The 26,653-nt window shown below is 38.5% G+C and overlaps 1 protein-coding gene across 3 annotated transcripts in view; it reads left to right on the top strand.

The window, feature by feature from the left end:
• The first annotated feature begins 17,749 nt into the window (after positions 1-17,749).
• The window catches only part of grik2 (glutamate receptor, ionotropic, kainate 2), a 296,354-nt gene continuing 287,450 nt past the window's right edge, over positions 17,750-26,653 (top strand). For 2 of the 3 annotated variants that reach the window (XM_059339534.1, XM_059339536.1), the window contains exons 1-2: positions 17,750-17,889; positions 20,694-21,088. In XM_059339534.1, coding sequence (XP_059195517.1) covers positions 20,971-21,088 — 118 coding nt within the window. In that variant the 5' untranslated portion in view covers positions 17,750-17,889; positions 20,694-20,970. Of the gene's footprint in view, positions 17,890-20,648; positions 21,089-26,653 lie in introns of those variants that run through there. The other variant, XM_059339535.1, reaches the window with a different exon arrangement.

The raw sequence follows: 26,653 nt of genomic DNA, 5'->3' as shown, positions 1-26,653 counted from the left end.
CCTCCTAAACTTCTCACATGTAGAGGTCAACTTTCAATAAGGTTTAGAGGTACAAAATTATGAAATGGCTTTTCTCACCTGACGAAAAAATGCTCCTCCATAAAATGTTATAAAAACATCTTAAAAGGCAATTTAATTGCTGTTTTGTAACTGCATTTCCACATGCATTGTTGTCCATATATTCATGTTTTATATATGTATATTTTTTGTTTTATTTACACTACCGGTCAAAACTTTTAGAACACCCCAATTTTTCCAGTTTTTTATTGAAATTCAAGCAGTTCAAGTCAAATGAACAGCTTGAAAGGGTACGAAGGTAAGTGGTGAACTGCCAGAGGTAAATAAAAAAAGGTAAGGTTAACCAAAACTGAAAAATAATGTACATTTCAGAATTATACAAGTAGGCCTTTTTAAGGGAACAAGAAATGGGTTAACAACTTAACTCTATGGAGTCTTGGGCTATTTTGTCCATTTTGAATTCTTTTCATGTCTTTGTAAGTAATTTTGTGTCTTTTTGTCATTGTGTGTCTTTTTTGTCATTTTGTGTCTTTTTTTAGTCCTTTAGTCCAACATAAAATGTGATTTTGAATCTTTTTTTTTTTACTTTCAAAACACTATCATGCTCAATAAAGAATTTTAAATGTTGCAAATGTGCATTAATTTCAGAGTACACTGAGACATTAAACTGCATCATTTTCAATTCAATTCTGGAAAAGTTGGTGTGTTCTAAAACTTTTGACCAGTAGTGTATATTGATATGCACACACACCAAATCATCACACAATCATATTTCATATATACCTACTATGTAGTTATATTATTTTCTGTTTGTTAATTTCTGTGTTCTTCATAATATAGTGACATTTTAACATTTTTTTAATTTGAGGCTTCTGTCTCTCCCTGCACTGTACTTTAAAAAAAAAAAAAAAAGTATTATTTCTTTAATTGTCATTTAAATTGTGCATAATAAATAAAATAAAATAAAAAGAAAGTGGTCCCAGGGTAGAGGCCAGACTAAGTGCGATTCAAAGACTCCTATGAAGCGGACAACCAAACTACAGTGTACCTTGCATCGGCACGGATAAACCAGGGTCCCCTCCTGGAGCCGACCTGGGAGAGGAACATGCTGGTGAGTGTCTGGTGGCCAGGCCTGTGTCCACGGGGCCCAGACGGGCTCAGCCCGAAGCAACTACATTGATCCGTCGCCACCCGCAGAGTTAGCTATAGGGTCGGATGCAATGTGAACTGGGTGGCAGGCAAAGGCAGGTACATGGACTTGCCGACTTCCGGCTTCAGGGCTGGACTGGGACAAAAATCGGCGCTGGCATTTTTGCCCTGACCGGCCCACCACAACTGATTACTCACCAACTCTCTTAGCACTCTCCTAACCATGTAGAAATACTAAACATATCCCTCCACACTACACTACATGTAGGCTACATAAGACAGCCCTCATCCCAGAGTGTCAATCGAAACACAGGAAGTCAGGATGGATACATTTCACTCCATAATATGAATGCAATAACATGCAGCACAACAAAGCAAGCCCACAGGCCTGTAGGAAACACACATTAACAGTGCAGGGGAAACTTCATTGCTCTTTGTAAAATTGTGTTCTATTAAGGCTCACAAATCAAATGTTTACATATCAAAAATATTCCTTTTTTATGCCTACCAGCACATTTAACACTGACCCACGATTATCATAAACCTCTGAATAACTGCTAGTCCGTTTATCACCTCCAAATCTATCAACAACTGATCACGCTGGCACAGATAACAGCAAATCAGCTTCACAACACTAACAGGACTGACCAACATGTAATTATGAGACTGCACTGGTATTCTGTAGTGTAGTCAGAATACCTCTGACCTCAGCAACTACCAAAGCTTTCTAATGTCTTTCACCTCCAGCTTTAAATCAGCAAAGACCACCTACTATCAGGACGAAGGGCTGCGGCTGTAGCAGTCACTGAAGCAAAAACTGGATTGTGGGAGGAAATCGGGGGAGCTATGGAGGAGGACTTTAGGAGGTTCGGGAAAACCGTCAGGCCACTCAGGAAGGGAAAGCAGGGCTTGGCTCAAGCTGTGTGAGGGGGAAGAGGCCTGCTGACCAGATCTGGGGATATCATCAGGCTTTTGAAAGAACACTTTGAAGAACTCTTTAATCCAGCCAACACATCTTCTGTGGAGGACGCAGAGTCTGAAGACTCAGGGGAAGACTCATCAATATCCCGAAGCAGAAGTTGCTGTGGTCGTTAAAAAGCTTCCTGGTAGTCAGGGTTGGATGAGAATCGCCTTGAGATGCTGAAGGCTCTGGACACTGTTGGGCTTTCATGGTAGACATGCCTCTTCAGTGTTGCGTGGAGGTCTGGGACAGTGCTGGTGGAGTGGAAAAACGTTGTAAGGGTTCCACCGGGGAATCACACTACTCAGCCTCCCCAGGAACCACTCCCATTAGAGGTGTTAACAATCCATATAGATAACAGGGAATATCCACATATTTAAGTGAAAATAGAATAATTTGTCAAACAAAATAAATAATTGACATTCTAATTGAAAGACTTAGACTTATGTTTAAAGCTATCAACGCTGCTCTGAGATCGGACAGGCTGTTCCAACAGCTTGGAGGAACCTAAAGACTTGAGCCAAAGGGTCTGGGGGGCCCTCCTGCTTCATACACTGCAAGCATGTAGGCTGGTGCAAGACCATGGAGTGGTTTAAAAACAAAATACTTATGAAATAAATGTGTATGCTGACAGGAAATAATAAGACTGTAATGACTTTAAAAAGTTACACATCAATTTTGAAGACCATTCTTTTTTTCCTTTTTTTAAAATGTCTCTCTGACATTCAGTCACCAGGTTCAATATGTTGTCAGACTCTTTGAAGCTGTTACTCAAACTGTGTGTTTTAAACATTAATAACAGCTTGTGCATCAACTTTCTGATTCACACAACGTGTGGTAGATCTGGGATTATGTAAGTGATGTTTTGGATTTATTTGTTGATCTATTATGTGGATGAGCTTTAAAATAATTATAAATGAGACCAAACCTGCACCATCCAACAATCTTTTCATTTTTCTTTGTTTTGACACTTAACAGTCCACAGAAGTGTCAGCGTTTCACAGTATCTAAAATTCAGCTTAATTAACAGAAACACATCAAAACCAAAGGTGTCCCAGATCTGGACTGTGACTGACAAGTGATCTCTTAGAGATGCAGAGCAAAACCACCCCAGCCAGGACTGCTTAGAGCCAAAGATGGAGACAAAAAGGAATAGAACACAATTTAAGCAGGATTGTAATGGAACTGGCAAAAGAAAACAGAACTTTATTGTGAATGTGCTGTTATTGTTAACTATAACATAAGGCCAGTTAGGCAGATTTCAGTGAAGACTGAGGAAGTCCCTTTTTGGTCAGTTTCTGGAAAAAGATGGAGAAAACAATGGGTCAGTCACTGGAAGATCATCATCAATCCTTTATTATTAACCCTTGACACGGCATTATGAGTGAGTGGATCATTTGTTAGACATTTAAGATATATATCTATGGCATCATGTTGTGGAAATATAATTTTGCAGTGGTTAATTACTTCACAACCTGACAGTGTACTTACCTTTACATATCCTGACCTGGCCCTTGTTAAACCCACAAAAATGTACATTTTAATGTAAGAGAAAAGAAACATCAGTTTACTTTCCTGAAACATTGTTCTGTTTTCAGTTTCACACTTTTCAACATTAAATTCCTGCCAAACACAACACCTGCCTGTTCCTTGGAGGACTTGATGAAGAGAAGAGTTTAGCCAGCTGTTAAGTTCAACATACGTTGAATGAGAACAGTACATGTTATGGTCTCATGATTGGGTTTTACAGACTGCCTATCCTGAACCTGTCAGGTCACACTCTCATCCACCATCATACTATTATTATTATTGAATGGTATGATTATGAATTGGTATTATGGACTGCCATGCTCCACAGCTCTACACAAAATTTCAGTATTGCCTATGTAAAAAGAGTAACATTGTCAGAAACAAACACAACCATGCAATTTACCACACACCTGACAAGTGCAGGCCTTGGTTTTATTTGAAACAACAAAAAGATTTGACACACAAGAGACTGTATTCTCAGTGGCAGTGACTCATCAGGTAAAACAACTCCCAAAACGTCATCTATTGGTCTGCCTTACCTAGCTGATTTTCTACTAATGACATGAACCAATCCCCCAACATCATTGTTGTCTGCAATCAACAACAACAAAAAACATTTCCACAACCTGCAATTCCACATGATTATTTTGGCTAAAAGGGCTGGGATGCTGGTGTTATGTATTACATTTGTGTGGGGTGGCTGGGGGCCGAAAAAAAGCCTTTCAACCTGATTTTTTCTCAGGCAATATTTTTGTTGTCTCTGGGCTTTCAGCTCCACCTTGTCATCGCCAAGGCTGTGCTCCAGGCCTCATTACCAACTATGATACGAGAGGAAGGGCCACCAGATTGACAGGAGAGAGAAGAGATGCATTATTTTTTTTTTGAGATAGTCCAATTTACTTGGACTCCACAACAAAAAAGAGCTTATATATATATATATATATATATATATATATATATATATATATATATATATATATATATATATATATATATTATGACAAGCCGTTTGGGAAATTAGTATATATATGGATTAAAAACCAGAGAATATTTATTAAAAGTTGAGAGGCGAGGCGTAAAATACACGATGTATCATCAGAAACTCTGAGCCCGACAGTCATCAAATCCTGTTCAGCAACATGTACAACAACTGCGGCCAACATCACTAACTGTGCACAGCGTCCGCCGCTTATCGTAAACAAACCGGCATCGCTAACTGTGCACAGAGTGTCTGGTGCTTCTTGTAAACAAACGGAGCTTGCTAAGTAAACAATTACTGCTGCAGCACATACATGTTGTGCTGCTACAGAGCTAACTGTGCAGACCATTAGCACTGTGCTACTGCGCAGCACTACTGTCGCTCTGTTTCACGTCACTACCATCTCTTCCCTCCCTGTTCGACTGCCCTATGAATGGGCACAAATATCATGCTTTCGCGGGATGTCGGCACAGCTCTTTATGGCAATATAGCGGTACTTTTGCAGTCTGAGAATATATATAGAAACCTGAGAATATATATTGAAAGTTTGAGAACATATATTGAAACCTGAAAATTATTATTATTATTATTGTTGTTGTTGTTGTTTTGTGTTTATCATTTTGCTTGTCTGTTTGTATTAACATTTTTTTTATTATTTTTTTATTTTTATCTCACACATACATGCACACACAACCATCACATAAACAATCAAATACACACTAGTCACTATACGAGCTCTTTGTCACATTAACTCATCACATTCTTCATTCTGCATCCAATACAGAAATATATGATATCCATTATTCATTGTTTCTCTGATAGTCTTTAAAATGTAACTTAATAGTGTTCTCAGTCTGCATTAGAGTAAAACCACAGACTATCAAAATATCAAAACTATTTGTGAGGCTCTGAACAGATGACTTGGCAGGGAATTTGCAGTGACATTGAGAAACCCTCCGGAGAAGAAAGACAGTTGTTTACCTCAGTTTTGGGGCTGATTTGTGTGGTCACTGAGTATTTTTTCTGTCACTGATGGGCTATAAAAGCCCAGTGCTGGGGACAGTATAGTGTCGCTGCAAGCGCAGACGTGATTGTCATCAGGAGTTTACTGTTAATGTTGGAACAGTCAGTGGAGACAGACTTAACTTCAAGGACATGAGTGGATATTTGCTTTGCTGTTTGGGACACACCAGATACCCACTCTATATATTAAATACATTGGAAGACAGGGCAGAGAGTGATAATTACTTTTCCTGCAGCATTCATAAATGTCATTATATAACAAACTGGACTGATGTTCAACTTTAATTGTTATCAGAGTCTCAGAATTTGTACCAGATTCACTGATATGAGAAGGAAAACAAACAAGCATAAAAGAAAGACTGCATTGAAAATATCCCTCCTTTTATATTTGCATGAATATTGCATGGTAAAGATCGGAAGGTCAGTGGTTTGATCCCTGACCATGGCAGCCTACAAGTATCCTTGGGCAAGATACTGAACACTGAATTGCTCTTGATGCTGCGTTCATCGGTGTGTGAATGAATTCCCAAAGGTGGCATGTTGCACAGTTTAAGGTAGCCTCTGCCACTAGTATGAATGTGAGTGTGAACAGGTGAGGTCTGTAGTGTAAAGCGCTTTGAGTGCTTGCAAAGACTAGAAAAGCGATATATAAGTACAGTTCATATACTTAAATCAGGTTGCTGTAGTCACTGATTATGGCTCATTGTACTGAGAACACCCCAAAGACATATCAACAAATCATTATATTTAATTAAAATAGATGTTTCTCTAGCAACAGTATCAGTAATTCAAATTGCAATAGTCTGTATGAATTTTTATATAATGTCTAGTATTACACTGTCGATAAAGAGTAGTTCCCCTTTGACTTTTTGCACATTTTGTTACGCTAATTTAATTTTCAAAATGTGTTCCTGTATCATGCAACCTGTATCAGTGTTAATGTTGGTGTTATCAGGAAGGATGATGCCTTTTAACCATACACTGATTTACTATTTACTAGAATTACACGTTCTGTTTCTCATTAACTTATTAGCCAGTCCAGAGCAGGGGTGTTAAAGAATGCCTGAGACTTAATTAATAATGATTAAAAACAATCATTAATAATGATTAAAAACAATAATTAATAATGATTAAAAACAACTATTTACAATATTAATTATTTTGAATAATATGATTTAATCTGTTCTTTGAAACAACAAAAATATAGCCAATTTAACTAAATCAGTGTCATTAAATCACTAAACAATCAGTTTGGAAGGCGGCAGTATTATTTGCATAAAAGATAAAATGGACAGCATATATATTTAAAAAACATTTATTTAAAAAAGAAAGCAAAGCACAACAAAGAACACAGTATCTTATCTAAACAATGACTATATACATTTGTGAATGTGTGTTTATCTGTGAGAGAGAGTGTGTCTGTTAGAGGGAGGGGTGAACAAAGGCAAGATGGCTGCTTGGGTTCAAAATGACCCCATAGTTTACAAAACAGAATGGCAGAATCCAAGACAAACTCCAATGATGGCTGAACCAAGATGGTGGAGAAAGGAAAAATGTGTCTCTATTCTGTCTGTACATTTACTTTCATTGCTGTTCGTGGATGCCTTCTGAGTGTCAGGACATCGACACAAGGATGCTTGCCGTACCAGGAGGGCGGTAGGAACCAAAACAAAAGGAAACCCATCTGAGAAGCTCTTTATCCATTTTTTTGCTACTTTATTCCGCCTGGAACTCAGGTTGTTTTTTGTTATTGGGGCCCAAGACTAACCAATAAATGACAGTTGACAACCAAGATGAACTGATAACTGAATGTTTCTCGGTTGTCAACCTTCAGTTATGACGTCAGTTTTATTCAAAGTAAGATGGTTCAAACCAGAAAGACGAACAACTTTAAGTGAATTTAAAAGAGTATAACTGAGAAACAGTGAAGTGGTACCACATTTATTATTTTTTTCTTTTATTCTTTTCCTAATTATTTGAGGTATTGAAATACTTTATTTTTGTATTACACCCATTTTGGTTGTTTAAATTATTTTTTTGTGGTATATTTGAGTTAATAATTTCTACATGAAGATATTTCTACTTTAACAGAATGTAAATTAAACTGAACAGGATATCTACATAAAGATAATTTTCTGTTTCATAAATTGTGGTCCAGTGTTTTGTGTGGGTTGGAGGTCTTATTTACTCCCTTACAGAGTCTGCTACTGCCAATCTCCTTTCCCAAATCTAGAAGATCAGTGAGCGTGAAACTGAGGCCCCGTTCACACGAGGACGCTCGCGGGTGAAAACGACAAAATATTTTATCGGAAGTGCCTTTCGTTTAGACGGTGACGGCGTTTAGGGGGCTTAAAGACGCAAAAATCTGAAACCACCTTCCAAAGTGGAAAAGTTAAATACGCTCCGCCGTAGCGTGTCGTCTACACTGACAAGACACAAAACTCTGATCTGATCTGCTCACGTCACGTATGTGTTTACGTCACATCCAGGCTCCAGTACAGGAAAATAAACAAACATGGGATTATTTCCATGCGTCGGACCTTCAAGCTGCTCTGGCAGCTCTAATAAACTTACAGGAGTCTTTCCACCAAATGTACAGGATATGTACAGATAGTATTAGTGAACAGAGAAGGATCTGTAATTACCTCCATCACATTTTGGATGCAGCAATTCGTCGGAGGCGAGCCAGACGGCTGTGAACGAGACCTGGGAGATCTAGTGATGGTGGATAACTTTGTGGAAGTAGTAGCTGATGGAAATGTGTGCCGTGAAAACTTCTGCATGCCCAAAGATGCTCTTATCACTTTAAGTGATGCCGCCTGGCTGCATACAATCGAATTTCACACACTTTAGCGTCACCGTATGCAGCAGATTTCCTCCCGAAAATGCTCGTCTAAACGAGGAATAAAAAGTGAAGACGCGACGCCACTTTTGCGTCTTCTGTTCAGACCGTCCTCGTGTGAACGGGGCCTGAGTAAACCTGTGATAATTCTGAGCTGTATGGTCCTAGGTCTAAGATTTTTGATACAGACCCTAGATTTAGATATTGTAGATTTTATACTTAGGTCAGCAGCATAGATCTCTTCTGTAAGAGAGAGGGACACACGTCCAGGTGACACATGGCAACGTGTCAATAATGATATATATAACGTTATTTAGATATAAAAAAGGACGTTTACCGGTTTGGTCTCATAATTTTGACCATTTCACTGTATTTTCACTTAATGACGTAAAAATGTCTTGTTCAGCATTTGGTTGGACTAACACTCTTACTGAGGTAAGTAACAAACATTTTGCTTTTGTTTTTTGCAAGCCAAAACTAACATCCCAGTTAATACTAACATGAATTAGCAGTGGCTTCTCTGTCAGGTTGAGGTGTAGAGAGGCGTGTAGTCAGTGATCAGATCCCTCTCGCTCCTCCACAGTCCAAATATGTTCTGCTCCCCGTACCGGAAACAAGATGGCGACGAGAGTAACGATGAACTCGATGCTTCCAACGGGCCACAAACCAATGGGTGACGTCACTGTCACTACGTCCATTATTTATATAAAGTCTATGGTCCTAGCTTCTGGGGTTAGCTTTTTAACTCTAGTCAGGCACGTGGTTTTCCTCATCTAGTAAAAGTTGTGTGTCTGTTCTGCTAGTAGGCCACATTGAGAGCTGAGCTTACTACTTTGGGAAGGTGGGAATCACAAGCTGCTTCCCACCTTGTGGGATATCCAGGAGAAAGAGAAAGGACAAAGCAAGTTTTCCCCTTATATAGCCTCAGTTTCAAAGATCAACAGGCCAATGGTAAAAGGTATCGCAAAGAGATAAGAAAATCCCAAGTACTCTGGGTAATTGAGTTCAATGGCTGTCACCTTTGTTAGAGAACATAGTGTCAGCTGCCAATTAAAGTTGGGATGAGGTTAAGCAAAATGCATTTTCCATTAAAAATCCAACTCAAGGTGCACAAATGAACAAAATCTGTCTGTTCAGTTACAGTGATCCCGACATCTTTTATTAACTTGGTCTTTAAAATTTCTAATTGTACAGAAGTATGTGTTCACCAGACAAAAACGGTGCTTGTTGTAATGCTTAAAATAACATACTAGTAGAGTAGCATTATATTCAGAGTCAGAAAAACGTTTTTGTATTATTGTAACCATTATATACACAACAATATAACAATCATTATAATTAAAATGGTCATTATAATGATCAATTATATAAAGATAAAGAAGCAATAGAAGAGAGAGGGAAGAGTGAGCAAATAATGATGAAGAAAATACATGTCAAGAAAATAATAGACACTGTATGTGGTAATGATAAATACGTGATCATTGGAAGAGAAAGAGAGACAAAACGTACTTAAATTAATGAAAGGATTACTTATTGGAATTATTTGTATTTGCTGGGCTGAATGATTTTTTTCATAATGAAATCTGCTTGGGTAAGGAAGGAAAAAATAATTATCCTTTATATTTCAATTTGTAGAAAGGCTAAACTACTAATTCTTCTGTGTTACTTCTTTACTATCAAAACAACTGTAGAAATATGAACACAGAAGCTCAAGTTTACTGATGTTCATTACAAATCCAGAGGGTGTGTTTCCAAAGAGTCAGTTTTTCTCTGACAGAAAAGCATGACTTTTCACTTTCACTTTATCTGCTGGACTTTGTTTCTATGACAACAGTATCTTGACAACATATCTCCTTTCTAACTGCTGTTGTATGATGGAACAGCATTGTCCCTCCACTTTTAATTATATATTTAGATAACTATTGATTTGTTTTACACCGTTTTTTCACCAACAACTAAAGTATGTTTGTTCTCATGTTGTATAAGCTGAGGAGGAAGGTTATTTCACAAAGCTCATTTAATATCTCCTTTTCTATACTTGGCTTCTTCAGTTAAGTCCTCTCCAGCCTTTTCACCTCTACCATGATGTGCACAAAGGCTGCTGAAAAATAAAGACAATATGGTCATGTGTTAACAAATGGTAAAGCAAAAAAGCAATAGGTATCAGTGATATCAAATCAAATTGTAGGGTAAGTAAGTATGAATAAGAACAAAAGACTCCTGAAAACCCTAACTTATTTCCTTGGAAAAACACCTCGGCATACATTTCTGCATAGCATGCAATAAGGGACCTATCTAAACACAAGGAGGAAACCTATGCTACAGTTTGAAGCACAATTGTTATAAAGGAAAAGAAAAAATATTGCTCACCGTAATGTTCACTCCCATAAAAACTGTATATCTCTCATTCCCTTTCATATAACTCAAGCCATATCTAAAAAAATACATCAGTTTGAAAAATATATCTTACACAGAACAGTAAATAGATCGCAATCCACTGGAATTCATAAAAAATCTTTTATGTCTTGTAAAAGTGAGATTTTCTCATGTAGTCTTTTAGTATGCACACTAAATACTATTCAAGAGGCTTAATCCTATTTATTCTTCCAATGTTTTTTTCCGGTTGACGACTCCTCCCAGAGTTTTGGTCACACATACACTGAAAAGGTATCAAATCGACCGGCTCGGCCATGACAAGTGTGCTATGACTTTTCTAAGGGTTTCGGCTAACGATTTTCAAATTATTTGGCAAAAACACACCAAAAAAATCCCCCAATGTTACCTTATGGAGAGGCTAGAGTGGATGACACCAGCGCTAGAGTGCAGAGGGAGAAAATTTGTCAAAAAATAAATTTGGAAACTGCGCTCCAGGCCGCAGATGCCACTCTATGGAAATAATTTATACATAGAAACATAGGAAAATTGGTCTTCTCATTCACATTCGTCTACTAAAGCTGTCAGAGTTATAGTTTGGGCGTTGGACACACAGATGATCCACCAACACACACCCACAGTCTCATAGACCGCCATGTTAAAAAGGAGGGAACATTTCTGGAGGAAAGCAGAGGTATCAGTTTCTTCTGTACGCTCTAAAAAAAACAATTTCTTCATTTTTCTCCACAAAACACATGTTCAGGAAGAACTCAGGATGCTCAAAGTGAAGTTGGATCAATCATAGGAGTGACAGTTTAGCCAAAAATGCTTTCTGTCCGAGGAGAACATTTTGCTCTTTTTCCCCTCTGTCAGTGGCTTTACAGGAGCAGTTGATTTCAGTTTACTGCCCTGCTCTGATTGGTGGTTCAGTTATAAAACCTTGACTGTCTACAGAGCATCTCTTCTGAGTCAATGGTAGTCGAGGAGCTTGTACAAAGTGTGCTTCAAAAGCAGTTCAGCTGACTCTGCTAACATTCAGCACCAGAGCTGAGCGAGCAGAAACAAGTTGAGCTGCTCTGCTTTGCTCTGTCTTCCGTTTCCATCGCCCTTCCCTGTTTTCAATACAGTTACTTTTAGTTTGGTATTATTGGGACAAGACACTGGTGCAATAAAGCTAATTGACAAAATGACTCAGAGGCTTCTCGACTCATGATTCCAATCATCAATGTTTTGGGAGGCAAGCCTAAAGCATACTGAACCCTTAATTGTATCAGTATGTAATGTACATTACTTGTAAAAAAATGTTTTTGCTGTTACAATGTAAAAAAAAGTTTGTAGAAATTACAGTAAAACACTGTCAAATTGCATCAGAAATAGGACGTAAAATTAAAAATTGAATATCACCATAGTAGATGCTTTCAGTTAATGTAAATCAAGGAATAGTACAAAACATTGAAACTGTAAAAAACATTTTTCATGTAAAATTAAAGGAGAAATAACGTAACGTGTCACAAGAACACAATTAACCTAAAAATAAAGGGACTACTCAGCCTAAATTACATTTTTTTTGCTGATATTTACATTTGAATTTACAGTACAAAAAACTCAATGTATCTTTTTTACGGTGAAGTTCTGGCAACCAGAGCTGCCGGTACTTTACTGTAAATTAAACTGATTTTTTTTGTAGTAGACAAGGAACTTATGTATTTTACCAATTTGGGAAACATGAAAATAATGCAACACATCAAACTGTAACTATGGAAAGCTAAAAATATCCTCCCAAAGATGAACAGTTTTTGTTTTTACTTCAAAATCCTCCACTAGTGTGCAATTAATGTGGAACAGTTGAAGGTAAGAGTATAAAGGTCAGGGTGCAGGATGTGTTTATATGTGTATATATTTTATGTGTATATATTTTATATGTATGACTTCCATGCAGGAAAGCCAGGCATGCTAGCGGCCCCATCAAGGCCTTTAATTCATGTTCATCCTTTAATGGAAATGTTTGATACAGGTTTGTTTGAGACCCATGATAAGGGCCCACCCTTATGAGGTCAGAATGTAAAGCAACACCAAAGTTACAGCAAGACTCCAGTAAATGACTGGTAAGAATATATGTATAGATATTCTGAATCAGGTTTTACTCAGCTTTGGAAGTACATACTGTAACCTGTATGTAGCCATCAGAGTCAGTGCTTTTAAAATAAAAAAATACCTAAATTAATTCCAGGTGCATGTTTCTTATCTTTCTGGAGAATGAATTATTTGGTTTTCTATCATGCTGCTCATGCTGAAGTAAAGCTATCTATGTCGCAGATATGGATATAATTATGCAAATGGCATATAATATGGAAGAGTGGATTAAAGATGTTGAAGACCTTTCCCCCCCTAGAGTTAATGTGGCCAATGAGGTATACATTTGTTTTGTTCTAAATATATGGTTATAGTTTATAGTTTGATTGGGAAATTGTTCATATTTTTTCTCTGAACAGGAATGCCTGGTGTTGGTCATTTAACAAGTGGGATTAACACTGTAGCTGCCTGGTGCACCTCAAAACTGCCTTAGTGTAATTTCTAATGTCTTTGGGCAAAGTGTAATTTAAGCCCATTTCAGGAAATAAAAGACAAATGCAAATATCCCAGCATGCTTACTTTATATGCATCTTGATTTGTTTTCAGAAACAGTAAATCACTCTAAACTCCTGTCTTCTGGCAGAATGAAGTCTACTGGACTTAAATAAAATGATTCTATTTTATACTGCCCTACAAAGCCTAACTGCAGTAACTACATTTTTGCTTGGAATTGAGTTATAACTAAAAATGAACTGTTTAACTTGTGAGAAATTTTAGATTTAAATTTGACCTTATTTCGGAGAAAATATATAAAAATTGCAGTAACTATAAAAGCTGACAGCAGTAATTGCACTTATAACAGTCTGCTTTGTATATATATATATATATATATATATATATATATATATATATATATATATATACTAATTTAAACATAAAACCAAAGCAGACAGCAGTAAGTTGTCTGCATTGAGTTGAATAACTGAAATTATAAGTTTATTTGATAGGGAAATTATTATTATCTAGAAAGTGAATAAGTAAAAAAGTGATTAAAATTATATTAAGAAAGTCTAAAATACATAAATCTTTGAATAGAGTTATTAAACACTTTTAAACACACTCATTACAAAATCAATTTAAAAATGTTTATTCACTGAAAACAAAATATAAAAGCTGAAAGAAGACGATAACATTGTAGTTACTGGACTACAATGTTGTTACAGCAGAACCAGAGTGCAGTAACTACATTTTTGGGGTCAAAGGTCAAATAAATTGTCATGATTTTTGAGCATAAACATTACATCATAAAGACATGTAGAAATAAGTGTCATATCACTGACCCACCTATAACTTATTTGGCTGGCCAGTTAAAAAACGTTAAAAAAAACTTTAAAGCAGTTTTTCTTAGTTTTACCCTTTGCGTAGTTACTGCGGTTAGACTTTGTAGGGCAGTATAGAACTTCCAGCTATGATAGTTTTTTTTAAGCAATTATAGTAATAACTTGACAGGGCTGTGGACCAATTCTGTGTGCAGCTGAATATATTACAAATGACCCTTCTTAGTCTGACACTTGATGGGTGTCAGCTGGAGAACTGGTGACTGCAGCAGTGACACGGCTAAATCTGAGATAGGCTGAAATAGCACTTAACTGGCTATATACACACACAACCAGCAGCGTCTCCACTACAGCAGGCCTCCAAGAAACTGAGGCATAGAGGAAAAAATGTTACTGAAAGAGAAGGAGGGATGAAAACAGCTTTCAATAAGTTAAATCATAGCAAATTAGAAGATCATTTCAGATATGGAATGTGTTTCATACATGTCTCAGAAGCCTGAGTGACAGAAATAAGACAATGTAAAAGATTCATAATGTTAAAGTTCAAAGTCTTGTAATGTAAAATGTATTGTAATAAACATATTTATTAAAACTCTGATTCCAAAAAAGTTGGGATGTTTTCCAAAATGTTCATAAAAATGGGATAATTTGCTCATCCATTTTGACATATATTTAACTGAAAACTGTGTAAAGACAATATATTTCATCTTCAAACTGATCAACTTTTGTTTTTCTAAATATAGAATACTCTCTGAATTTGATGCATTCTGCTTGTATTTACGATTTACACAGTATCAAAACTGTTTTGGTATCAGAGTGGTACATGCCATGTACCTATTTATTAGCTGATATTAGGCTTTGTACCGGTATGTAAAATCTGTCATTTAATAAAGCTGTTACATCATCACTGAACTCACTCCCTGTCCTATCTGTTTTATTCTGCAGATTTGTTGTACCAGTTACACATACAGGAAATGACTTGTAACTACAATAACTAGTTGAGCTATTGAAAACTTACTGTGAATGCGAATCTACCTTAAGGGAAATATTTTAATCTTTAATATGCTGACTTTTAATACAGAACTCGAACCCTTCCCCAATCCTAAATCTCTTTTGATATGATTATTACCATTGTTCTCAAAAAATCTATTAACAACCAAAATGTGCTTTTCTTATTCATCATTTATCTTATCTCTTCTTATTTTATCTTATCTTTTCCCCCCCTAATGTGTACAGGGATTTCAGCCCCCTTTATGTCCCTCGGGTGAGAGTAGTAGAGGTTGTTGAATCACAGGGCTGTCATTGACTATTTATTTGTAGCCCCCACAATTCAACTTTTCATGCTGCACACTGTGGGGGTGGGTCTGGGCGGGTGGGGTGGATGCGATCAAAGCTCCCTTTCATTTCAGCTCTAGACTCTGGCCTCAGATCAGGCCTCCATTAATGCAGGGATGTGCTCCTTCACCACTAAATTGCATATCTTGTTGCAGTTATATCTGTCTGATGGCCTCACTTTGTTCCCCCTATTCCCCATCCTGCCTTTTGATTGGTCCAAAAGCCTGGAACAAAATGAGAGGAGTGTTCATGTTCAGAAGAATGGCAAAGAAATAAAGGCTTTCTATGTAAACATGTCAATTATTCAAGCACTAAATATGAAGACTTTGCCAAACATAGGATACATTCAGTTGTTATATGCAAATCAAGATGTGGCAAGATTTTTTTGGGGGGGAATTGAAAGACATTATCACACCTAATGTCAAGATATTGTCAACTGCTTCTCTAAACACAAATTGAAACAGATAAATGTTTCTCACCACACAAGCAGAGTCGTTCATTGGTTTTGAGGAAAACATTTATTACATGCTATGACAAACACTGTTTTACAGTATGCTACTTGGGTAGACTAATTCATGCATTGATAATAGGCTTTTTTGTTATCCAATCAGTGTCACCTGTCATCCCTGCCTGACCACACTGAAATAAAAGTATGGAGTTAGTCTCTTCATGCTGAAAGATTTCTTATTTCAGCACAAACTGTCAGCTTTGAACAGCTTCAGTAAACAAATACTCAACAATTTATTGATATTCGCATTTGCTTTTAAATACAAAGTCCTGTGTGTACGTCCCGTTCTCCAGACACTGGATGCATGCATGATCAATGTAAGTTATAATGTTCTAACTGAAGCATTCTTGGAATGTTTTAAGTAACAGGAATGTTAAAGGGCAACTTTCTCATTAGAAAAGTTTTCCTAAGCAATGGGAGGTACGCTATATTACCATTAAACATCTAAGCTTTTTAGCTTCTCCTTGCTTCTAATCTTTTGACAAGAAATTAACAATATGAAAAACATGTCATGGCATCCAACTCACTGTTAACCGTGACTGACTTCCTGTTGTCACAAATCCAAAATGACCTGCGTGCCATGTACTGTCATTCAGATGATAAATGACCAGATAGTTGATGAAGATAATTAAAAAGTCATTTTCATAAGGAATATTGATCCTCCACTGAGGTTTGAACATCTCATAATAATCACTTTAACTTCTGACTTTGTTAAAACCTGTCAGCTGCAACATGTATAGGATGTTATGCATCAATTCAATGAACTGTGTTGAATTTTTTTGCATGATTTTTTTTTCTTTATGTAAATGTTTTGATACTGAAGATGAGTGATGGGAATATTCGAGGTATGTTTTTGGAAGCAATATATCTTGGAATCAATATATCCATTCTTGGCTCATAATGAAGAGAAATGTATAGCTCTAGAAAAGTTAAGCATCAGTATCTACAGTTTCATGCTGGTTCTAAACTTTTGACTAACTATTTATTGAATTACTTTGATAAACTTTTTTCAAACACAACAAAAACTGTTTGAGTCTATATAGCTTGTCACAGATGCTAATTAAACTGCGGCCTACATCCAGTAACTCAGTCTGGGTGATTCACCACGCTCCAGGTTAATTCTCTAAAGCCCAAATACTGGCATCTGATGTAATCTTTACTGTTCATATAATTTACCACCAAAACCTAAATGGCACCACATTGCTTAAACTCTTATTCGACTTATTTATTCAACTTAAATTAAATGTGTTCAATCTGATAAAGATCATCTTCTCAGAGCCTTAAAGGGAACACTGGTCTTATATCCCACTATCTGACACACTGATTCAGATTTCTGACAGATCTGATCACCTTGGATAGACACTACCACAATTTTCAACCCAGTTAGCGACTCTGATTCCTAAACAGTAAAGGTCTGCATTGCAATATTATACTTGCTCAGATTGCAAATGTCCACAGAGGCTCGGCTGAGCGATCCAGCGGATACAGGATTAAAATGTGCCTCGGTCCGACCTGACACCCAGTCTTCTCCGCCGGCGAAAGCTGCAGACTGGATGTCGGTGGCTCCCCTGGTCCGGCGTGTGCCCCCCTGTTGCTTTAAGCAGTGAGTCCTGCCGTCCGACAGGAGGCGTGTCTCCCCTACGGCCGGAGCGCAGCGCTACCAGATGCAAGTGCGGGGGAAGCGACTCTGCTCCTCCATAGAAACAAATCAACTTCTTTGTGCTGCTCTGGTGACTCTTCCCGGCTCCAGCTCTACCTAGGGTAAGCCCATTCTTTCAAACTTTACATATATTTACATGATTTTACTTCTGTATTTTCGCGCGTCACATCTTCTCAGGCACAGGTTACATCTTTGAGGCCGAAGTACGAGGTTTTTTAAACATCGTTTCGGAGCGGCAAAACGTGCAGAAAACACCGTTATGCACCTCAACGGGCAGGTTTGAAGTTCATCCGTGAGTTTACAGGGGCAGAGCCGCTTTTAACCCTCGCACCCAGAATGAAAATAACATTAGAATATGTGAGAAATAGGTTCCGGCATGTGCTTTAATAAGCCTTGGAGATATGTGACCTCCCGTGTCTTTGCCCGACCTCTATTTGGAGACGCTTGTCACCTTTTCAGGTTCCTCCTCCTCCTTCTCCTCCTCCCCGGGCTGATGCCTGCGCTGTTGTGGGGTTGAAAGACATTATGAGGGTCGTTAAATGCCTACCGTGATCCGCTTTATGGGTGATCCATAGATAACGTCTCCAGTTCACGGTGATAGGAACTCGCGGAGACGAGCCGCGCATTTAAATCCCATAGTTGATGAGCAGCTCCGCTCTAAATCAACTTTATCATCACGCGGCGTTGCTTGCTGGAGGAGCTCCACTCAGCATGTTTAAAGCCTTTTTTCACATGTACAAAGGGGCATTTGTTGAGCTGTAGCCCCAATCTGCAAAACGAGCTGAGTATAAAACAATCAAAATGAGTATATGCACTGGTGCCAACTGTGTGTTTTTCACCTGCCAACCCCGCAGACTCCATAATCACCTTTCTGGACGTTATCCACAGCTATCAAAAATGCGCCTTTGTGTTATAAAGCTTTGTGATATTAGTTCAGAGCTTCTCCTTCCTATTATGACCTCTATGCGCGTTGAAATACTGCGCCGATACTCATTGCACGCGGAGAGACAAGCAAAACGCAGACATGTTTTCTTTTTTCCCTTTTCATTTATTAGCCACATATTGGCTCTGAATATATATATATATATATATATATATATATATATATATATATATATATATATATATATATAATGTGTGTATATAAACAAGCATATTTTAAAATCAGACAAATCAGCTTGTAAGTTCCACTGCATGTTGTACCAGGTGTGGACTGTCCCACAGTACAAATTCTGCCCTGACTACTTAATTATAATCATAACGTTTATGAAAATCACATTTAGCCTGTGCATGCAATTTACATATTTGTTCATTTCAGCTTTCCAAAATTGTTGGCCAGTCAGGGTAGCAATTCCTGTGTATTGGCCACAATAAATGAATGCTAATGTAGAGGCAGGCGGTATAGTGAAATAATATTTAACCTTTAGGCGTAAACTGTATCATCACATGGATTCGGCCCAAACAGGGAGCCCGCTGCTAATTAAGGAGGCAAACGGGCAGAGGAGCTGGCAAAATAAATAGAAACATATGGGGCCGCGGAGTCGCTGTCTGTGGTGCTGAAACCATATTCCTAGAGACTTATTTAAACCAGAGTCTCTATCCACGGTGCTAAAAAGCCCTCAATGCAAACCTTGATCCAAAACACATTGTCTGTCCAAACACTCGTTTCAAACACATTCCATCAGTAACGGCCTTGAGTGATGAAGCAGTTTACTTCTTTCTCATATATCAAAAAACACAACTGACATTACAGAAGAAAGGATAGTTTATCACAGCCCAGTGCTTTCCTAGAAACCCTGGTCATTTTAATTTAGTGTTGACAGCTTGCCGCTCCTTTTGTTTGCTCCATGTTTAAATCAGCTCCATATGCAATCTTCCAGGTCCTGTCTAAATTAAGTTTAGAGAAGGAATATTTAAGATTTCGAAATTATCCATCGGATTAAGCAACCATAATTGGACTGAAAAATATGCATGTACATTTACCAACTACGCAAATAATGGCAATCATTTATATTTCTATATATCAGTAAAACTGAAACCCGTATGGTTGTGAGATCTTTCTGGAATTTGGGGATATATTTGTGAAAAACAACAAAAAAACAGGCTAGAGGCCAGAGTGCAGCCTATGCGAATGACTGAATATGACACTTTCTTTACCTTTCAGAAGCACACTCAGGAATTCAGTGATCATATAAAGTAGTCAACTTCTTGCAATCACAAGTCAGACGACACGCATTAAAATTAAAATTTGATGTCGAGGGCTGGCTCTGATCTAACAAGCTGTTAGCACCTTAATTTTGAAACATTAAAAAAAGTAATTCAAAATAGAGAAGAGGGGTGAAATAGCACGGGGGCGAGCAGAGACTATTCATCATGTGGAGTGTACAGTGACAGCTTTGCTTCACGGAGCCTTCACATGAGTCCAAGCTTGAGCGACTCCGATCAAATACAGGCGATCTTTTTATAATTCATAGATTGGCTTTTGTAGGGCTGTGCACGGCGGCGCTCCGCTGCCAGCAACAGCTATTCAACCGAACCGAGGAAGGGAAAATCTGTGGGGAAGCAGAGAGCGGCGGCTAGCTGGCCGGGGACACGACATTGGGAAAGAGAAGGAATGAATGAAGGGGTGTGTGTGGGGGTGGGGGGAGGCATGACATAGATCAAGGGGCGAAGTGTGGACAGCAGTAGCCGAGAAACATGCCCGATCCACCCTGTGCGCTCCCCCACTACTAGTGTTGGCTCGACGTCAGATGCTGTGCGGCAGTGCAGCAGGAGGAGCTCGGGCTGGCGAAGCTGCTGAGACCGCCGCTTCACTCACACACACTCTCACTTGGTCACGCTGGATCTCCACAAACCTCCGCTCTCCCCCTCTCATCCCCCTCCAATCTCTGCTTGTGTCTTTCAGTAGATGGATTTCTTCAAACTCTGCCCTGCCTAACATGGATGCCCAGCCACCTCCACCACCACCACCTCCACCATCATCTTCCTCAGCTGAGTCGGAGGGCTGTTATTTCTTGGCGCAGTGAGCTGGACACGCAGTGCTTTTTTGCTAAATGGATGTGGGGAAACCGTTGCCCAGCCCGCCGGTGGTGCCCAGCCGCCTTGCTTCACGTTAAAGAGAAAACATTTCTGGGGAATATATCGATTCAGGGAATAAAAATCCTGTGCACCACACAAGCACCATGAAGATCACTTTCCTGCTGATACTTAATGCGAGAGTCAGGTGCACCGTCAGGCTTCTACTGCTGCTATTACACTGTGTGGGATATTCTCATGGGATGCCGCACGTCCTGAGATTCGGTGAGCTACTTCTTCTTTTTCCTCTCATGTGGCCCGTAAAGTTTGATTGGTGTGTTTTCATCCCCATGACGCTTGTTGCTCTCATCCCGACCTGTTGGAGACTCACTTCCCTCGCTTTTCTCATTTGTGGGAAAGTTGCTCTTCTGAGTGTTAATTGTAGTGTAACGCGGCGGTTTTAGGAGCAACACATCGACACAAGTGTCCCCAAAGAGTTGGCACTACTGTGGTGTAAAGCTGCCAAAAAGAGAAATGAATATATTAATGATCCATAAGGAGACAACATGTAACTTGTTGCTATTGGGAAACTTTCACATTGAAAGGTTTGCAGAAAGCAATGCACCCCTCTCCGCACCCCCATGTGTGCAGTGTCAGCTGTTTATGACTTCATGCCACTTACTTGTGTTTGTATATTCAATAATTCATATTGTACAGTATACTTAAATGTGGTAGTGGTGTGTGTGCATATATGTGTGAAAAAAAAGTAACTTATTAGAGTAGCTTCATTTAAAAAAGGAGCTTTCTTCTCTACATACCTCATCCATATTTTAGAAACACGATGAATATGTTGTTAGGGAAATCTTTGGATGACTTTTTGAACCATAATCTTCCCCTTACATTTCCTCATTATGCAGCCTGAAAGCAGGAAAACAATGATTTCATCACTATGTGGTAAACACATTTGTTGCAACACAATGCAGCATAAATACGTCAACTCAGGTCCACATGTTTTTATAGCTGCATCATTATCTCAAATGAAAATATTACAGATGTTTCATGTGTCATTTTATACACAGCATTATGTCCGTGGGTTTGAAATGTTTGCACTGCTGGGGCCAGAGGATATCAAGAGGTGAAGGCCACTGACTTGCACATCACAGTGTGGCTGTGGACACAAAATAAAAGAGCACCAAGAGGGAAACACTGCCGAAACCAAATTGTTACAATAAAATGCTAGATTTCATTTATCCTGTCCGTCATGTATTTCATTTTTAAAAATATAGTGACGTAGGCACACCAACACACACCATAATCACGTATGAAGGTTTCTAATATAACAACATATGAACGACAAATATTGATATTGACAGACAGACAGGTTTTTTTTGATTGAAAGAAACAGCTTTGATACTACAGTATATATAATTAATATCCAGAGTTATTAAATCCACAATGTACACTTATTTCATTCATGAATGCAAGTTGATGAGGTGCAGATTGATTTTTGTGCTGATGCAGCTGTAGGATCTGAATCTAAGTGCAGATGGACAGATGAAGGAGGTGATCTTCTGGCCTGCTTCGAGTCATCCAGTCACTGTGTAGATGGGAATACAGTGTGCTGAGGGAAATCGCCTGTACCCTATTACATGCCATTATTTCATCACAGTCCTTTACTGCTCCTTGGTTTAATGGGCCTGTATTTGACAGCAGCAGAGTTAAAAAGCTGAAGCTGAACAGTTCCAACTTGAATCTGTCTGATGGTCAACATGTCTCGTTATTACGTTTCTTCCTCGTCTCTTCCTTTGCTGCAGCACTTTTATCAGCTACTACTCCTGCGTTGACAGATCTGTTCAGCGGGCATCTGTGCTATTTTAATGTGTTTTTAATGATTTCATGATGGAATGAATTGTGAATACATTCACAAGGAGCAAAATCACGAGTTCAGGATTTAAACTATTGGTTGAGCTAACCTGAGCTGCAAAAAAGGCCACTGATCAGAATAAAATTAAATACAAATATTAAGGATAAATGGTTTTGTGCAGATTAAACAAAACTGATTCTGAATAAGTTGGAAGGTTAGGAAATTTAAAATTTTAAAAATAAAAACCTAAAACAGAATGCAGTCATACGCTAATTATATTCAATATATTCAGCCAAAAAAAACCTCACCAGCAGGTAGAGGTAGGTCTAAAAACTCAAAAAACACTGATTCTGCACTTCACATGATGCAACCCAACAGTGTCTTTCACTAGACACGTGACATACTTGTCTAAATTTCACTCCCCCTTTTTTAGAGTTTGTTTAAAAAAATTTAATTCTCAAGCCCTGATGTTGTCATCTGGTCATTTGAGAACTTAATGTATGAAGAGTATGGCTTATTTAAATAAATACTTCTGTTTTAGCTCTCAATGATTCCAAGTTTCATAAAATCAGGGCTGCTGTAGAGTGCAATTATGAGATCAAGGCATGCATCTTTAAATAGGAGCAAGGGCCTCACAATATTATTTTAACTGCACCAATTGAATTTTGACATCACAAATGGGATTTCCTCTGCCTCTGGAGCAGGATGTGTTTTGACCATTAATTTGTAGTTGCTATTCTTAAAAATACTGTAGGAGCCTGAAAGTGGATCAGTTCATTCAGCCTTTTGAAGAATTATTGTGCAAGAGTGATGGATCGCTAAATTGGATTTCCATTTTGAAACTCAGCACACACGAAAACCCTCAGCTCAGAGTAGGAATGCCAAAGCTGTTGTTTTTTTAATCGTTTTGGCCAGCTCCAATGATACAGAAAATATTTTTTTACAGATTCCTAAAGTGAGTTCTCAAAAGACCTTTGGATCAGAGATATATTTGGTTGAGATTGTATTTTGAAACAGCTGTGCAGGGAATAAATATATTTAGAGTTTACATGTTTGATTGTTCAGCAGTTGTGTTGTGAAGACAGAGGCTAACATGCTGACAACCTTTGATGATAGAGCAGACATAACTGAATTCTCCCACAGCCCACTGAAGATAAGCTTGATACAGATCAGCTGTAAGCAGCGACCGACAGAACAAGTGACCTGCCAGATCTGTAACTATGACTCCAGCCTGCTGGGTCTTCTTTACATGTCTGAGTGTGTGAGGAGTTGTATTGCAGACAGGTAAGGTCAGAAAATTGGATTAGTTGTGTGGAGGTGAAGTCATATTCAGAGTCACTTCACAGGAATACAGCGGAATGTATTTCACACATTCACTGCATGAGCTGCTGGTGGAAAGCAGACTTTGGCAGTGCTTTGGAAAAGTAGCATTAGCCAAAAAATTTAGGCCAAGAAAGTGGTCCATCCAAGAGACAGCACGGAAACTTATGGATTAAATGCAAAATGTTTCATCAGAGCTAGTCATGGACATCGTCAAGTTTCCTCACATCCAAAAGAAGCAATCTTTTGCAGGATTTATGTATCTATAAATGCATCAATTTACACTTTCACTCTATGCCTCTGTGATCTCTGCAAAGTGGAGATTGCATCAGGTGCGTTTGCGCTGGCTGCCGTGGTCAGCATTAGTATGAAGGTCACTGTCTAATGGGGCAGACAAGCTAAATGTTGCAGGTCCAGGCCAGAAAAACCCAGTTAGAAAATAACTCACTCTCTGAAAAGGCTGCCTGTCAATAACTAAACAGAAAAGTTGACATTATCCTGCAGGCTCCAGCTCCTGCCTCACTGATGACTTGTAAATAAGGAGATTTGCAGAGAAACGCGAGCTGCTTGGAAACAATAGGTGGCTGAGCGCAATGGAGAGTATTGGGTATGAAATGGGAGGTGATAATCACAGCATCCTTCAATGAACAAGCTAATTTCCCTATTTGCTTTCCAGTTTATCGATGTAGCTGTGAGAGTTTTCTCAACAGGCAGCTTGGAGATGTTACTATTTATAAAATCATACGCTGACAAAAACACTAAATGTGTATTTATCCACAACTGAAAAATGAGTCCCCAGCACTATTTCAACCTGTTCGATCGGCGTTTGCTAAACACTACAGTGGGCAGCTGCTTTAAGAGATTTCTTAGCCATTTAAAAACATGACACCATAAAACTGTAGTTAAAGATTTAAGTCTTCAGTAGAACCTTGACTATGGGCTGAGAGCCATAGACTGGGTGTGGAGGCCAGGAGAGACCAACAAGCTAATGGCTTCAGTTTCCCCATATGATAGTTAGCAAAATGGAGAAATAATCCACCTTCTACAAAATCAAATTAATATCAGTGTTTTAAAAAATGCACTGCTGTACATGTATTCTGTGTACAACAAGTCATCACAAGTAGTAAATGACAACATTGGCAGCTGGTCAGGACTTTTCTAACCATCATATCCACCTCTCAGTGCAGTAACCTTACCTAACCTGAATTACATCCATTGTAGAAAATTAAACAAGTGAACCCACATTGACTGTTGGTAGGATAGTCTGTCTGGAAACTGTACCAAAAATACTGCCATTATAGCAATATGTAAATACATATACATACAATACAAGAAGTACACAAAATATTTACCGTTCAAAGCCATGTCTATAACTTACACAAACTGAGCCTTATACATTGTAGAAACCATGGTCTGAAATTGTCCACTGCTAGGTTGGATTTAAAGGGAAATTTGCTGGTTTGCTTTACAGTCCAAAACAGTATTTTGTCAGTGCAAATAAAGCTAAAGCGATCAGAGTCTGGCAGTGACAGATGGTGGAAGGAGAGAAAGTCTGATGAAAAATACTTCCAACATGTTTATCCACTTCAATACAGACAAAGAGGCTAAGGATGGAAAGGAGAGGGGTTTGAGAAACAACGTGCTGTACATACACATCACCTGCAGGAACCCATAGGCAAGGCTTGAATATCAGTATCTTACATCTGAGAATTCCTACAACACAAACAAGGAGCTAGTCAGAAGACAACACATGAGTAATTGCCATGGGGGTAAGTTTGAGTCTAATAATAATTGTAATAGAAAAGGTGGCCTAGCTGTCTAATACTGATCATGACGGTGACTGATATAGCAGTAAAGCCTCTTCTTTCAGTCTGAAAAGTCTATTCACCACGGACCCAACTGTACATTAGTCAGAAGCCTGACTACTGACCTTCTGCTCAGAGCTGAGACAACCCCAGTTTAAGACCAAACTGTTCTCCTTTTCACTGATACTGCATAGTGTGTGTGTGTGTGTGTGTGTGTGTGTTATGTGTGTGTGGCTGTGTGGAGGGGATTATTTCCTGGACTCCTGGAGTGTATAATACATATCTCATAACCACATGCACACACACGCATGCACGCACACATGCACACACACACACACACACACACACACACACACACACACACACACACACACACACACACACCCCTTGTACTTCTATCTTTGTGAGGGCCCTCATTGGAATAGTGAATTCCCTAGTCCCTTACCCTAACCCTAACCTAACCTTCACCATCACAACTAAATGCCCAACCGTAACAAAAACCTAATTGTAACCTTAACCCTAAAACAAAATCTGAACTGTCAAACAAGCCTTTAAAGAAGTGAGGGCCTGCCAAAGTGTCCTCACTTCACAAAAATGTCCTTACTCTGTTGGTTAAAAAATGTGTTCCGGTCCTCACTATGTAGGAAGTACAAGAACACACACACACACACACACACACACACACACTTCATTCTTTCCCTTTTTATGTTACATAGCGTACAATAGTTATGCTGGTCAATATTAAACTGGCATTGGAGAAACAAACACAATATACCTTACACCTTAAATTCAGATGTTAGATGATTTGACTGGTGGTAGGATTGCCAGTGAATACATCTTTTTTTTTTTTTTTTTAATCCG

Source organism: Centropristis striata, chromosome 8, assembly GCF_030273125.1.
Source record: "Centropristis striata isolate RG_2023a ecotype Rhode Island chromosome 8, C.striata_1.0, whole genome shotgun sequence".
Taxonomy (NCBI): Eukaryota; Metazoa; Chordata; class Actinopteri; order Perciformes; family Serranidae; genus Centropristis; species Centropristis striata.
The sequence above is the reverse complement of the archived record's forward strand: the minus strand, read 5'-3'. Positions and strand labels throughout refer to the sequence as shown.